The sequence below is a fragment of the Ahaetulla prasina genome, chromosome 1 (genome assembly GCF_028640845.1).
Source record: "Ahaetulla prasina isolate Xishuangbanna chromosome 1, ASM2864084v1, whole genome shotgun sequence".
Classification (NCBI taxonomy): Eukaryota; Metazoa; Chordata; class Lepidosauria; order Squamata; family Colubridae; genus Ahaetulla; species Ahaetulla prasina.
The window spans coordinates 141,566,231-141,583,716 of NC_080539.1; the positions used below are offsets into that span (position 1 = coordinate 141,566,231).

Here is a 17,486-nt window from a genome sequence, read left to right on the forward strand (position 1 = left end):
AAGAGGCAATCAGAGTAATTTTCTTCGGAGAGGCTCTAATTCTAGGTGATTAGCTCAGAGTTGGTTTAATTAATAGTTCAGACGCCTAGCATCAACTGATCTCATCTTTGTGGACCAAGTTACATTTCCCATCTATGTTATTCCAATTCATCCGGTAGAATTGAACATATGATAAAAATTTAAGTATTGCATTATGTAACAAAAGTCGCCCACATCCTTCTTGATTTCTGCATATATTGTTTGTATGTGTTGGCTCTTCAATAGATTGGATGACTGGCATGCAGCAGAAAAAAATTCGTAAGAAATTTAATTTAATTTCTGGCAGCTGCCATGATTAAATACCCCTCCATGAAAACAAATGATTTTTTCCAAAAAGAAAGCTAGAGTGTCAGGAGAATTTCTGTCCTAGCTTTCTCTATGGTGTTTTTATTTCTGGGAACTAGGACTTCATTTATCTGCAGGACAACACACACTGTAACTTTTTACCTGCAATAACATAGGCCCCATCCTAAATCACCTTTCTGGTGAGGCTTTCATTGCAGAAGTTATTTTTGAAAGAATGTACCTAGGTGGCATCTTCCCGCGATGCCTTAAGGCACACAATTCAGGTAAAATGCATAGACATGTTCTAGCAGCATATCTTACATATATTTCTCAAATGGCTTGAATACTTTAGGGCTTTCTGATTGCTTCTGGAAAAATTCTAGACATGTTAGTAAAAGTTGGGTATTTAAAAATCCCACTGATTTATGTTGAAGAGATGGAAAAATGACTTATTTTATACAGTAGGTAACAATGTTTCAAGGTCACGTTTCTCATTCTTCGTATTTATGTTCTACCTTTCCTCAAGTGGCAAACATAAAAGATTTTCTTAATTTTATATTTGCAATAAACAGCACCATGGGATGCTTTGGGGTGAAACAGAGAGCCTGGTCCAAAGTCACTCAGTAAGCTGCATGTTTGAGCATGGAAATCTCCAGTCCAATGAACACTACATCACGTCAGGTCTCTGCAGAGGAGAAACACTGTGTCTGGTGTTTATTTTCAAAGAAAAGAACATACACAAGAATTTCAAATATCCTGTTTAGTTAATGATACTGGCATATATGAGAAGTTTATATGAGAGTCATTCTTGTAGATAACATTAGTTCACAAAAAAATAAGAAAGGATAAGCTGTTTGTTTAGTGATGGCACCACATAATTGGTGGCTCCATGTCAGTAGGATCAATGCTGACATAGTGTCCAGCCCTCTCAGATATAAAAACCATACTCATTTCTATTATATGGAGACACAAACATCCTTACCACAGCTTGTATGCCATCAATATTACTAATGCTGTAATAGAACATACACCACTATAAGTCCATTAGGAAACATCTGACAAATACGTTCTAATCACACATTCCATCATACAGTACACAATATTCAACAACCATTGTCCTAAGAGCATCTTCCAGGTGAAGTCTAAATCATGAGGGGTCAAGGGGTCCTTGAGTGGCTCAGGCTGTAAGATAGCCTGTTATTAAAACACAGCTGCCTGCAATTACTGCAGGTTCTAGTCCCACCAGGCCCAAGGTTGACTCAGCCTTCCATCCTTTATAAGATAGGTAAAATGAGGACCCAGATTGTTGGGGGGGCAATAAGTTGACTTTGTAAATATACAAATAGAATGAGACTATTGCCTTACACACTGTAAGCCGCCCTGAGTCTTCGGAGAAGGGCGGGATATAAATGTAAATTTAAAAAAAAATGTACAGATCATAGCCATACCTTCAGGTGATGGGGGATGGACATATTGCTCAGAGGTAGACTGTACTGCTTAAATATAAAAAAAACCCACATCAGATTTTAAACAAATCAGTAGAATTTCATTAGAGGCTAGAAGCAGACATTATATTAGTTACTCTCTTGTGGCTGCTAGTCTATTTCTCTTCTCTTGTAATATCCTACAAAGGATAACAGCTAACAATGCCATGCTTCTTTCCAAATTGCATTGTTGCCAGAATTGCAGCCAATTTCATTACATAACCGCACCTTTCTCCAGATTTCTTCAGTAATAAATGAAGCACAAATCACATCTGTATTGAAATGGTATAATTCAATGTAATTTCCGCCCAGTGTGTGTTCATGATGGAAGCCCAACAGTATAATCATTATTAAATCTGTGCATATTTTGTTGATATTATATTTAAACTTGTCTTTTTTTTATTAACCCTCTTTTCTCCTGGTCAATCTCAAATAGGCTTTGCTTGTCTATGGGTATTTTGACAAGTTTCAAATTAGATTTCTTTCTCTTCCCCTCAAAGAGTACCCCCCTCCCTCTTTCTGCTCCATAAAGATTTATGTAAAGGGCTGGAGGGCAGTTGCCAACTCCAGTTTTTAAATTATTTGGGGACAAACTTTATTCATCCGTAATATCCCATGGTTTTGATTCCTAGCAGATTCCTAAGCAAATGCAGCACTGAAGGCCCAGTCAGTGAAATTGGAACTTTCACACCAGATCCTATAAAGTAAATGTCACCCTAGCCATTTACATGAAATGTAATATAATGTCCCACACTTCCCTCATCTGAAATGTAGAAAGGCAAGGAGGAGTATGGATTTCAGTTTAGTAATTTGGCATTCAGAATAACCCTGCAGTCTAAATGCATTTCATTTTTTCTTGAGATGGAATACTAGCTCTATATTAAGTATGCTGGAATCTGTATTTTTTTTTTCACAGCTAGACAACACTCATTTCTTTTCAAATTGTATTTAGTCTTTTTGGGACTGTGGAGAAATACAAAGTGATATGTTGGGCCATTTCAGGAAACTTTTATTGGGGGGAGGAGAGAATGCCTAAAGGATTTGTGGGGAGACCGGGGTTTTTGAAGACCTTCTGGATAAGCAGTGTGTGTAGAACAATGTTATTTCACTGCTATCAATATAATTCAGTTTTTCCAAAAAGAATAGAATAGAATAGAATAGAATTTTTATTGGCCAAGCGTGATTGGACACACAAGGAATTTGTCTTGGTGCATATGCTCTCAGTGTACATAAAAAAAAAAAAGATACGTTCATCAAGGTACAACATTTACAACACAATTGATGGTCAATATATCAATAAAAATCATAAGGATTGCCAGCAACAAGTTATAGTCATACAGTCAAAGTGAAATCAAGTGAAATTATTGAAAAATGGCCACTCATTAAATGCTGAAAATATGCACCATTCTACACTCTATAGAACATGTTTCTCAATCTTGGGCACTTTAAGATGTGCAGACTTCAATTCCCAGAATTCCTCAGCCAGCAAAGTTGAAGTCCACTCATCTTAAAGTAGCTAAAATGGAGAATCGTTGCTAGAATGTTTATATCATCTGCACCAGCTATAATTCCTATGAAAGGACCAGGAAAGGAATGGGTGGGATTGGTATGACGTAGTAGATACCCCCCCTCACAGAGAGGGACTCCTCAGGGTGCCGTCGGCGCGACAGTGTCGTCTGGCGGCGCCCAGGGGAAGGGCCTTCTCTGTGGGGGCTCCCGCCCTCTGGAACGAACTCCCCCCAGGACTTCGTCAACTTCCGGACCTCCGAACCTTTCGCCGCGAGCTTAAAACTTACTTATTTATCTGCGCTGGACTGGGTTAGTTTTTTTAAGTTATGGGTTTTTAATGGGTTTTATCTCCAAATTTTAATTGTGGCCAATTTAATAAGTTTTTTAATTGTATTTTAATTGTATTTATAGTGTATTGTGTATTTTTACTTGGCTGTGAACCGCCCTGAGTCCTTCGGGAGAAGGGCGGTATACAAATTTAAATAATAAATAAATAAATAAATAAATAAATAGATCATAGATCCAATCCAAAAGTTGTTCAAAAGAAACCAGACAGGACAATACTCTTATGAATCAATTCCAGCACTGAGCAGAATGGCACAAAGCATGCTTTACACAAGACAGTAACATCTCCTGAAGGAATGAGTGAATGTTTAAAACCTGAACAAATAACATAGGCTTAATGAATGCTTACAATAAGCAATTGTGCTATGTGCTTTCTCTCCCCACCCCTTGCAGATTATAACACAAGTGAACAGAAGCAGGCCTGCAGAAAACATGAACTCTACGTGAGCTTTCGAGACCTTGGGTGGCAGGTAGAGATGATATTCCATTTTCTGTTCTCCTCCTTTTCCTTCTCTTCATCTATAAATCTACCCTTTGGCTCAGGCAAGTTTATGCAAAGAGCAGGAAAAGATAAGAAGGAGGAAGAAAAGTAAGAGAAAACTAACGATGTCTAGTTCGTATTTCCTTCCTGTCTTTTTACCTCATATACTTACCGTACACACCTCATTCTCACTACACGTTATGGTTCTCCTGACAAATCCAGTTCTCATTTCGAAAGACCAAATGATAATCTGGGGATTATCATACAGTTTAGACATTATCATGTTAAAAGAGGACAAGAGACTTTCTGCTCTTTGGGTGCTGAGTCTGTAGCTTACTCTGTGCTCCACAGCAATTGAGCAATACTTAGCTTTCATAGGCACAGGGCGTTCATCACATTATTTATCTGCTTACATTTCATATTTCTAAACCACCCATCTCCCTCAAAGAGGAGCTCTGGGCGGTATTTTTGTCCTTGTTCAGTCGCTAAATCGTGTCTGACTCTTTGTGACCCCATGAATCACAGCCCACCCTGTCCACCGATTCCTGGAGTTTTCCCAAATTCATGTTCATTATCTAACCATCTCATCCTCTGCCATCTCCTTCTCCTTTTGCCTTCAGTCTACAATGCCATATAATTGATAAATAAAGCAACGTGTGAAAATTAACATTAAAATTAGATTAGGATTAAATTTGTTAAAATTATAAACTAATGACAATTAAACATCAAAAGGATAAAAATCCTAAAATGTCTATTTAACATTGGTTATTACAAGGCGGGGGGATTGGGTTTTGCACTCTTATAGATCTAGCCATCCTCATGGTTGTATGGTCCTCTGTGCCCCTTACGGATGGCCACAAAGCCAAGATTTATTATGCTACTTGGCTTATAGCGATGGGCGAGTCCAGACTGCTTAACATACTCAGGTTTATGGTTTGAATTATCTTTAAGCCAAACAATTGAAGTTTGTAGTTTGAAGTTAGTAACAAACTACAGTAAAAACGTTTCCTAACATACTGAAATTTAACATATGAGGTCAACTACTGACTCTTAACTATTGCCGAATGTGTACCTTAACACTGAAACAGTTCTGACTGGGCTGGGCTGATCTTGAAAAAGCAAAACAGGTTCAGATCTGGTTGGATGGGGAGCCATCTGAAATTATGAAGGCTTTAAGCTAGGCTGGGATATTGACTAAATACCCCAGATGAAGGCAATGAAAAGTCACTTTCTTACTATTGCCAAGAAAACCACATGGACAGATGGCTGAGAGATTTCACATATATGCATATGACATATGTACATATTACATATGTCAGGTCTTGCACAGTAGCTCTTCTTGAGGATACAGTCCTGAAAATTATAGGTCTGAAAGTATGTGGAATTTCAACTTTCAGGCATTTTTCAGGTATTTTTTTTTTTTTAACCAAAACTGAGGGATGACTGAGATGGAAAATTTGCATTTAAACATTTCATTTTTATTTTATAGGATTGGATTATAGCTCCAGAGGGTTATGCTGCATTTTATTGTGACGGAGAATGTTCATTTCCTCTCAATGCTCACATGAATGCCACAAATCATGCCATAGTACAGACACTGGTATGTTTTCATCTGTTTTTATAAATAATAAACATATAATATTTAGAAATATTTTATAAATAATAAATACAAATATTTATTTATCAGTCAATCAGTCAACAGATTCAGTGGAGCTTCATTTTCAGGCAATTTAAATATCTATTTGGTCCTATTTTTAAAATGTTTTTTTCTTCCTCAGGGAGCTTTAAAGAAAAAGAAGTAATATGGCATGCTGTGCTAACATTTCATTTCAAACAGAAACCAAGAACAGTGTTGTATTTCTGAAAGACCACCTGTAAGCAGTGATGCTTTGGGAAGCTCCTATGGATTTTACAATTGTATTTTTATACTTTCCACTTTTTCCCCCTATAATATTTTAGGACCAAGCTACTCCAGACTCCATTTTCTTTATCCTGCACAGTCTTTGGATAGATTCTCCCTTTAGCTATGGGAAAAAAATGTTTTTCTGAGGGAGAAGGTCAGTTTAGAAATACAAATATAAAAAAAATAAAATAAGTAAATTATTCCTCCTTCTCCTCCTTTAAATCAACCCATTACCAGAGGCTTGGGAGGGGAGAGAGGGACAGGAAGTATGCAGCTGCAGCCAGTCAGTGGTGAGGAAGAGGAATTGCCTTCTGCACCTGATACAAGAATACATAGGGTCAGAGATGGGTTTCAGCAGGTTCTGACCAGTTCTGGAAAACCGGTAGCAGGAATTTTGAGTAGTTCAGAGAACCAGTAGTAAAAATTCTCACTGGCCCCGCCCACATTTATTCTCTGCCTCCTGAGTCCCAGCTGATTGGGAGGAAATGGGGATTCTCCATAAAATCTCCATTCCCTCCACAATCCAGGGGAAATCCCCATTTCCTCCCGATCAGCTGGGACTCAGGAGGCAGAGAATAGATGGGGGTGGGGCCAGTCAGAATTTTTACTATTTACGGTTCTCCAAACTACTCAAAATTTCTGCTACCGGTTCTCCAGAACTGGCTGAACCTGCTGAAACCCACCTCTGGAGGGAGGGAGGGAGAGAGAGAGAGAGAGAGAGAGAAGACATGGCTGGCAGGGGAATTCTGGGAATTGTTGTCAACATGTCTTAAAGTTGCCAAGGTTGGATACCCCTGCTCTAAACCTTCAAGCAGCCACAGGGCAAACTTTGGGGTTCATTGATATTCTTATTAAAAGCAGGATATACTTTTCACTGCAAAGTATTAAAATCAGAAACATTTTAACAATATGACTGTGACTCTCCCAGTAAAACAACAACAACAACAACAAAAACCCAGTGTGTGTTATTGCTCATTATAGGAGTCATTACAACAGATTGTTGAATGAGTAAAATGATTGTATCTTGTTGTCTTTGACTTTCAGGTCCATCTGATGTTTCCTGATCATGTCCCAAAGCCTTGTTGTGCTCCAACCAAACTGAATGCTATCTCTGTCCTCTATTTTGATGACAGTTCCAATGTTATTTTGAAAAAGTACAGGAACATGGTGGTACGATCGTGCGGCTGCCACTAGGATTCAATTGCAAAACAGAGTGTCATAAAGTGGAAATTATACAGTTATTTTTGCATGTTTCTTTTTTGATGGTAGAGGAATTGGAGTGACCATTTCACAATATTTCTCCCAGAAGAAGATCAGTTCATTCCGACAGTATCCTGGAGCGGAAGTTCTTCCTATATGGAGTCCGTCACACCACCAACTGGACTGCAACCAGGCACTTGCCACCCCCCTCCCCATCCTCTAGGTACGGCTTCGTTTGTAAGCATCTGGGGAAGGAAATGTGGCTGTCACAAAGAGCAAGAAAATCATAACTAACATTAAGATAAACCTCTCCAAAGGGGATTTATTTAGGGAGATAAGAAAATTAAAAGACAAAAAAAAAGATAGAAAAAATTCTAGCTGTATAATGTTGAGTAAGGCCAAGAATTTCCTTTTTGTTTTTTTAATGGAGAAAATAAGGATATTAGGTAACTTAATCCCACTGATGTCACATCTCTTTTCGTGTACAGTATAATGTACATAGTAGCTTTTATTTATTTAAAGGTATATCCTTTCTTTTATATGAATGTCGTTTCAAATGCTTTATTATATAGGTTTATATATAAGTAGTAGAACATTGAAGGCAAATTTTTGGTACCCGTACTGAGATTTATTTCATTTTATAAAATAAAGCTTTTGTATACTCTCTTTCCACTCTCCCTCCCTCACCTCCTTCCTCTCAAGGTAAAAAATCCAGAACTCCTGTGACTATTTTATATTGTTAAAGGAAATTGAATACATTTGGCTACATTGTGCCAATGAAAACTTTGGTGGGCTATTTATTTAGAGTAAGCACTGAGAACATTTTTTTAAAAATGCTTAGCTAAACACAATTTTCCTTTTAGAAGTTCTGCCCCATTAGGTAAAGTAAGTTGAACTGTGTTTAAATAAACAAATGGTAGCTAAATGCAGTGGGCTGAAAGATTGCGCACAATTGTTGGGGCTATTTTCCCTAGAATAATAGTGTAACCGTAGGAACCATAATCTCCTTCCCTTTGCTTGTGGGTTGCAGCCCTTCCTGGAGGCATGAAACTTTGGGCATTCTGCCAGTTGCCCGTGCCCAAAATTTAGGTCTGACTTTGTGCGATGGGAGAGGGAGGGGGGGAAATAGAGTACAACCTTTTTACCTCAGGTAGATGTGATTGGTCCATCATCTCTAACACGTCTGCAAAATGTGTGGTTCTTAGTATATGAACCAGCCTCCTCTCTAAGCCACAGATCATGAGACAGAAATGCATTCAATTTCCACTGGGCATTATGGAATTTAAGCAAACATTCCGTTAATCTATTCCATGAACATTACTACTCTATCCATATCTTCTCAGAAGTAAGTCCCATAGAGTTCCAGGGGATCTGCTGCTGGATAGAGCTGAGCTTGGTTGAAAACAGACGGCACAGTTACTTGGACTTACACTGTATTTCTCTCCTTTAAGCAATATTTAATAAGACCAGGGGTCCTCAAACTTGACAGCTTTAAGACTTGTGGACTTCAACTCCCAGCTATGCTGGCTGAAGAATTCTGGGAGTTGAAGTCCACAAGTCTTAAAGATGCCAAGTTTGAAGACCTCTGAATAAGACTGTTATGGTATAAGGGAAGCATAGAATAATGGGCTCAGCTGTTTATCACATTTAATAAGATTCCGATGGTATGGAATAGGGAAATACAGAATAATGTGCTCAGGTGTTATGCACACTTTAGAGAAATGAATTTATCTCTTTTTTAACAGGGTTAAAACCTTGATATAGATTCTTAATTTTGTTACCTTAAATCCGTTGAAATACTCTTGTGCTGTAGAGAGACATAAGGCATGTATTGCCTTTGACTCTGTTTTGACTCTGCCCATGAAGTTGCCAAAAGCAGAGTTTGATGTGAGGACACTTTTATCCTAATTTATCACAGTTTTAATTAAACTGTAGTGCACATATTCCTGCGGTACATGTAGCCACTCAATGTCATCTCGAACCCCAAGATGAGTGGCTTATAAATTTGATAAGTAAGTAAATAAATCCCTACTGGTATCTCCTCCAAATTGCTGTTTTGTCAGCCCTCCCAAATAAATTAGATAGGAAACTAGACTAGATTCTACTCTATTGTAAGTCTACTTTAACAGAATCTTGCAAGTCTGACAGTATAAACTTTCCACTGCCCCTTTTAATTGCTTGATCCATTAGAACTGGTCCTTCCTAAGTTTCTTTCTCAGACCATTAAGCCACTGGAGGCTCCTGCCTCTCTTAACTAATTGTTTCCTAGGCAGCGTCTCTTCCCCTCTTATGTCATTTACACATCCCATTACATGCTTTAAGAAATGGTTAAAAATAATTTGGGAATTGTTTAGAAAGAAAACGAATTTGTTTAGGACTTAAATAGAAGATTATGGTATTTGGAGCTGAATTTATGTTAAATAAAGGTTGAAGTGTATTTGGGGGGGTACATTAAATAATATATTTTGGAATAAAGGTGTACCATTTTAAGTACATGAAATGGAAGATTATATTATGTCCTGTTGAAATACAAGTCTATATTTTATAACCTAATAAACCTGAAATACTAGCTGGTTTGCTGTGCCTTTTCTCTTGGATTACATTATCTTGATTTAGAAGTATTGTGCTCACTCAAAACAGCCCTTTATAGGACTTCCGGGTGGCTCCGCTGCGCTAAATGGCGGGCAATCTCAGTCCGCCCGTTCTTTGTGATTCTGTGAGAGCTGTTTAGACAGCGTTAATCTGCTGTCAACAGCTCGTAAATCTCTACCCTCGGGCAAGGAGGGGGATGATGAGCATTTGAGCTGAAGTTGAGCCCCCAAGAAAAGCCCCAGAATGATTTCTGGTGGTTTGATGGGAACGCTCCTTCTATAGCTCAAAAAAAGCTCCAGAATCCAGAACGCCTCTGCAAAAGCAGAGCAAAACGCAGCGTCCATCTCCGTGACTGAAGAGGATTATTGATAAATTGTCAACACGGAAAGAGCCGAAAGCAGGAGGGCTGGCATTTGTTTGTAAGATGATTTTAACTCCCTGACAGAGAAGTTATTTGTATTTAAGAGTGGAGATGAAGAAAGATGGCGTTTTGTGTTTTGAAAGTGAAAGCTAAGGAAATGCTGATTACAATTGCTGGCGTGGAACCTTTAAGAAGAAAATAACAAGATTTTTTTTTTAAATGGAATTCTTTTTTTAAAAATCTATTCTTTTTTTTTATTATCTTTTTCTTACAGTGTTTAAGAAGAAAAATTTATTGGTTTTTTTTTTCTTTTTATTCCCCCCCCCCTTTTTTTTTTCTTCTTCTTGATATTACTTAGTTTAAAAATGGCTTTTAAGCAAAGAGATTTAACCACTTCTAAAATATTGGAAATTTCTTCACTTCAGGTACGGAAATTGAGAGAGGATATTAAAGAAAGTCTAAGGAATTTTTTACAGGAGCTTATGGAGGCTCATCTTTCAGAAATAGATCAAAAATTTAATGAAATGGAGAAAGAAATACTGGATTTTAAAGATTTGGTGGAAGAGCAGAGTAGGAGATGAAAAATTAAAGGAATCAATTACCCCATTATTGTTATCTAGTACACAGACAGAAGAAAGACTGAATGAATTTAACCAAATTAATTCAGATTTGCAAAGGAAAATAGATGAAGTTCAAATTAATTTGAATTTAGAAAATAAAATAGATGATATTCAGGTTAAGGCTGATAAGGCAGAGGAAGAAAGGGTTATATTACAATATAAATTAATGGAATATGCTATAAGGGTGAGAGGAATAAGAGAGTGTAAGGAAGAAAATTTGAAAGAGATTTTTATTCAGGCCTTTGCTCAGATAGAGGGAGTGGAACCAGAAGATTTTGAAGTTAATATTGAAAAAATTTATCGTGTTAATTCTTGGTGGGCAAGGCAGAAGTGTCTACCGAGAGATGTGGTTATTTATTTTACAAATAAGAGGATTAGGTATGGAATTTTGCGAGCATTTTATAAAAATAAATTTCAAATATTAGGACAAGATATAATAATGATGAAGGAAATTCCTCCTAAAATGTTAAGAAAGAGAAAAGAATTTGCCTTTCTGGTGGATGAGCTTAAGAAACATCAGATATATTTTAGATGGGAGGTTCCAGCTGGTTTAACACTGAATTATAAAGGAAGAAAGTATTTTCTCAACACAATTTGTAAAGCACGAGATTTTTATACTAATGTATTAAAGATTGGGAATTCTTTGTTAACAGATGTTAAGTTGAATGGTGAATAGATGGTCGAAAATGTGTAAGATAGAAGAAGGGGAGGGAGAATGTTTAACTTTATTATATATGATTATGGTTAATTTTTGTAAATGATTTATTGTGGATATAAATGTGTAATTTTAGGGGTACTATTTGATATATTTAAGGTATAAAGGAATAGGAAGATGGAATATTGTTTAATTTTGGAGGATAGATAGTAAAATTTAGGAATTTGGATTAAATATTATATTTAAGAGATGGATGTAATGTTAATTAGAATGTAATTGTTATAATAGATATATTTTGGATAAGTTATAGGTGTAATTTTAATAATGTTATTTGATATAAGTAAGGTAAAGTGAAGATTTTAACTACTACAATTGATACTTTGGATATTTGTAATATTATTTGTTGTATATATAAATGTTAAAGATGTGAAAAGATGGACTATTGCTTACCCTTGAAGGTTGGACAGAAAAATTAAAGAAACTAAGTTGGAAATATGAACTATTTTTGAGAGACTGCTTAGGGAAGAAAGACATTTTAGAAGAACCCTTGGTGAATATTGGAAGATGGAACGTTGTTTTGATATTGATTGATGAAGGTTGGATATTAAAAACTATGTACTTTATTCAAGAATAAACACTAACTCAATCGGAAACTTCTGAGAACTCTAGGAGTGGAATGGTCTGATATATAATGGATTGGAAGAAAAGTATCTTCTTTGTCTTTGGAAGGGGAGTGGAGGTTTTAAGGAATGACTATGGATTATGATTTGTGCTAGATTTTAATTCTTGTTGTTAGTTTTATACCCTGTATTCAGTTCTCGGAAGTCCTGGGGGGAGGGAGGAGGGGGAGGGGGGGGGGAGGGGGCAGAAAATGGATTGATAGTTAATGTACAAAGATGATTGAAGATGTATAATTAATGTAAGATCGGACCTGCCTGGCTACTACTTTAGAATGATGGGAAAGAAGGAAGTAGAAGAGAGAAGGAGGAAAGAGAAGAGGAGGAGGAGGAAAGGAAGGAAGAGGGGAAGAGGGAGAAGAAAGGAGTAGGGAGGAAAGAGGAGAGGATGTAGATAAGAGAGGGGGAGGATGGTTATGGAAAGTAGAAGAAGGTAGAGAAGGAGAGTAAAAGGAAAAGGAAGGGGGTGGTGACCGGGCAGATCCGATTAATTGTATATGATGGTACATTAAATATGTTATTGGATATGTTATTGGATAAGAATGTCAAAATAAAACTTTTTTGAACAAAAAAAAAAAACCAGCCCTTTATTAAAAATACAGAGCTGTAGCCTAAGATCTGCTTTCTGTTGTAAAAGGAGATTGCATTGAAGAAAGCTTGCTCAGAAAGAATACAGATAGGTTATATACCTGCATGCACTGAAGTTTAGCTTAAGACACACACACACTCCACAAAAATTGACAGTTCTAACCAATTATAACAAAGGTTAAACAAGAAAAGAGGAAGAGAGAACACTCCTTTGGTGTACTGCTACCATTGTTCCATTGCAAAGGAGAGAACATTGGCACAGATATTTTTACATGCTCCACTGTTGGGAGTGGAGTTGCATGCTGCATGTGTCCAAGCATGCTTCTTACAGCAATTGATAAAACATGCTTCATGGGTCTTTCCATTTTGACAAAAAAATTGCTTCTTACAGTAATTGATAAAACATGCTTCAGGGGTCTTTCCATTTTGACAAAAAAAATTAATCATGTAAAAAAAAACACCATGTTGCAAGTCAATGCCTAAGATCAGTGCACCCAATCTAGTTTTAATTAGTTTAAAGTTTCCAACAACTTCTCATTAACCACTGGAGCTACTTAGTACATTCCCCAAAGACATGTAGTGAATTAAGGGCAAGCATGTAGCACTATTTCGAAGCTAATTGTTTTTAAGGGGTAACTCCCAATTGACTTGAGTCGGTTTAGACTGCCAGCTTATCTGGGGAAAGAGAGACCTTCGACATGACCTGAGTTTAACTCATAAAATCATCTATTACAATGTCCTTCCTGTCGAAGACTACTTCAGCTTCAATTGCAACAATACAGGAGCACACAATAGATTTAAGCTTAATGTTAACCGCTCCAATCTTGATTGCAGAAAATATGACTTCAGTAACAGAGTTGTTAATGCTTGGAATAAACTACCTGACTCTGTGGTCTCTTCCCAAAATCCCCAAAGCTTCAACCAAAAACTGTCTACTATTGACCTCACCCCATTTCTAAGAGGTCTATAAGGGGCGTGCATAAGAGCACAAGCGTGCCTACCGTTCCTGTCCTATTGTTTCCTTTTGTTATATCCAATTAATATAGTTATTACATACTCATACTTATATATATGCTTATATATTGTATAGTTATTACATGCTTATGCTTATATATACTGTGTGATAAAAATAAATAAATAAATAATAAATAAATAAATAAACCATTAGGAAAGTATTGGATACAAAGGAAGGGGAAGAGAAGAGAAGAGAAGAGAAGAGAAGAGAAGACAAGAGAAGACAAGAGAAGACAAGAGTGGAGAAGAGTGGAGAGGGGAGAATATATGATTTTACAGTTTTGTACAACCCATAATTACTGCAACATTGGACTTGGAAAGATGGCATATTTTTCCAGGATCTTAAGTAGAGGAAACATCCAGTTCAGAATTTCCTATTCCCCAAAATCCTGGATATCTTTTAGTATTCTCCTCAGCTCTTAGATTACATTTCTTAGTATGTAAGGGATAAAAAGATTTCCTATTTTTTAATTCTTAGGTTTCTTGGATAAATTGCTAAAATAGGCAAGCGCTAGTCAGTAAAATAATCTTGAAACATTTTTCATAGATGAAAGATAACACCAGAATGGACCATTTCATCTATAAAATTCTACCCTAAGAAGCAGAATTAAATGTCAGGATTTCCCCCCCCCCTTTCCTGCTTTTATCTCCCTCTGCTTCTGCAGAGTCATTATTTCTTGAAATTCACAGAATATATCATGCATTTGGAGAACAACATATGGAAGCTGATAAACTCACAACAAGGGTGATATAAATAATAGTGCAAGCCTCTCTAGAGTTTAGCAATGGAGACATGAACATCTGTCTCCAGCTGTGCGGCTATTTCTGAATTACATAGATCAAGCCAGGTTGGACAGAAATGGTAATTATTTTTGTTACTGACTGGAAGATCAAAGGTTAGTCTCAGAAAGTAAGGACAAGGAGACTGGTATCCTGGTATCTAATGGAAAGATTTATACAGTATGTAATTTAATGTACGGTTTTCACATGAACCTCATGCTAATGTATATAAACGACAGCGAAAACAAACACTTTGATACAAGATTAATTATCACTGATGAAAAGTACATTTTTGACTCTCTCGATAATCCTCAGCAGCTGTAATATTCCAATATTACCCTTGCAAAGAATCTAGTTATAGAAAGACTCTCTTGTTCTGGCTGTATCATTGAACAAATTATTTCATTCCAAAAATAAAATGAATAAATCTGTTTTGCTGAAATTGGCAGTTGGGACACACACACCATTTCTGTATGATGATCTCCTGCACCTTTTAATGCAAGAGCTGGTATTCTGTAGGGATAATTAATCCCTTTTTCTAATAAACCTCAGCATCAGTAGAAGAGAGGTAGAGTTCAGTTGTTTTCTGAACCAACCGGGATTCGATCAAATGCTTCCTTTGTATTGTCAGACACTTGTGTTTTGTTTTTTTAAAAAAAATAGCATTAAGGGTCTTTAATATGAGATTAAAGCACATTGGGGAAACAACGTGAAATAATATCATAAAAGAGGAATCATAATACTAATGATTTAGGTGCTGAAATACAAGACAAAATATTCAGGCCCTCTCCTGCTCCCAAAAATTAATTTAATTTAATTTAATTTAATTTAATTTAATTTAATTTAATTTAATTTAATTTAATTTAATTTAATTAAACTTTTATACCGCCCTTCTCCCGAAGGACTCAGGGCGGTGTACAGCCTGCATTAAAACAATTTATATACACACTAAAATAACAATTAAAAAACTTATTCCATAAAGGCCGAAATTAAAACCGTCCAAATTGACCATATAAAATACCCAATAAAATACAATTAAAATTTAAAATTTAGGAATTAAAAAATTTAGCAATTAAAAAATCAGGCCAGTCCCGCCTGAATGAATAAATAAGTTTTCAGTTCCCGGCGAAAGGTCCGAAGGTCAGGTAATTGGCGTAAACTGGGGGGAAGTTCGTTCCAGAAAGTAGGTGCTCCCACAGAGAAGGCCCTTCCCCTGGGGGCCGCCAGCCAACACTGCCTGGCGGACGGCACCCTGAGAAGACCCTCTCTGTGAGAGCGCACGGGTCGGTGGGAGGCTTGTGGTAAAATGAGAGTAAACTTACTCTCATTTTAATGTCTAGTCAATGAAATCGCAGGCAAGGCTGATAATGTGTCCAGTGCTATCCACAGAAATAAAGGAAGAAGGGTTTTTCTTGGGAATTCTGATTTTTATGTAGTCTGCTTTGCTGTTTATTAGTGCTGGTAAGGTATTTTTCCTTTATATGTGAAGAAGTCTATTAATGAGTCTTGCCTGCATAAATTAATGGATTGGCAGGTTAGTGGAGAATCCAGGGGAAAAGAACAAAACAACTCAGTGCTGAATAAATCCTGCTTCACAATCCAAGCATCCTCATCTTATTCCATAGGTGGCCAAACAACTCGGATAGACAAATACTCACTTTGTTTGATTTTGTGACAACTCTCATTGACGTACCAACCTGCTGCTCTTTTGAGCTTGGATTCACTTTATTATATATGAAGTAGATCCCACTGATAAAATTGAACAGAATTGCAATATTGGAAAAAGTGTACTCTTTCCAAAACAAAGAAAAAGAACACATGGCTGTTATCACTCTGCTCAAAGTGTTTCAGTTTTGGAGCATCTTTTGCTGGATATGAATTATTAAGTTATGCGGATGCACCAAGTGCAGAATCCAATTAATCTACCAACAAAGTTTATTTTTCCATTCCCTGTAACTATGTGAAAACGTCAAGTTTTGAAATATTTTTCTTCATGCAGCTGTCAAGGGGGGGTCTGTTAACGAAGACTATCATTATTCAGGAATGTTTACGGTCACTGGCCTTTAAGGAAGGTTCCTCAAAGGGCAGGATGTGAATGGTTTTGGGGGAAAGAAAACACAACTCACTCATTTGCACAGGAAGATCCCCCCCCAAATTTACAGTTAAGAAGTTTCTGGATTTTATCTATTTATGCTTTAACCAGTAGTACTAGCTAGTCACTGATTTTTATACTTAATATATTCTATCAGATTAAAGCATTTGAAACTGAAATTTGTTTCCAGATTTGTTTTGATTTTCTTCTAAGTTTTCTTACTTTATGAAATATGCTTAGCAGAATAGAATAGAATAGAATAGAATAGAATAGAATTTTTTATTGGCCAAGTGTGATTGGACACATAAGGAATTTGTCGTGACACATATGTTCTCAGTGTACATAATATACATTAGACCTTTTCTACGAGGTGAACTAAGGCATCCAGCTAAATATGTTTGACATTTCTTGTTGACCTAGTCATATATGTTCCTTGAAGCAGCAAAAGGAGCACTGTTGTCTGTCTTTTAACATTATTTCAAAATAATTCAAAATTTACACAGGAAAAACACATCTTCCTTCATTGCCTAGCTGAGGTATTGCTTCAAAATGGATTCCGCACCCCCCCCCCAGGTTTTGTTCTGCCTGCTGACATATCTTATTTATGATGATGATTATGAATAGTGAAGATCTTTGTCTATTTTCCTTGTTCTGCAGACTTCACCATCACAGAACTCCTGTAATATCTCTCTCTATCCCATTTCAGCTTCTGTGTCATAATTTGAAGCCTCCTCAGGCAGCAAACAACATATGAAAACCAATTTAACTACATGTTAGAGGTTGAATCAAGATCTAATCATTCTCTGAACAGCCCCACTAAAATGAATGGGTGTTTACTTACCATATATGCAGTGGTGAAAT

The 17,486-nt window shown here is 36.7% G+C and overlaps 1 protein-coding gene across 2 annotated transcripts in view; it reads left to right on the forward strand.

The window, feature by feature from the left end:
• The window catches only part of BMP5 (bone morphogenetic protein 5), a 59,118-nt gene extending 48,828 nt beyond the window's left edge, over positions 1-10,290 (forward strand). The window contains exons 5-7 of one of the 2 annotated variants that reach the window (XM_058176901.1): positions 4,056-4,132; positions 5,633-5,743; positions 7,091-10,290. In XM_058176901.1, coding sequence (XP_058032884.1) covers positions 4,056-4,132; positions 5,633-5,743; positions 7,091-7,240 — 338 coding nt within the window. In that variant the 3' untranslated portion in view covers positions 7,241-10,290. The remainder of the gene's footprint in view (positions 1-4,055; positions 4,133-5,632; positions 5,744-7,090) is intronic. The other variant, XM_058176911.1, reaches the window with a different exon arrangement.
• Positions 10,291-17,486: the final 7,196 nt, after the last annotated feature.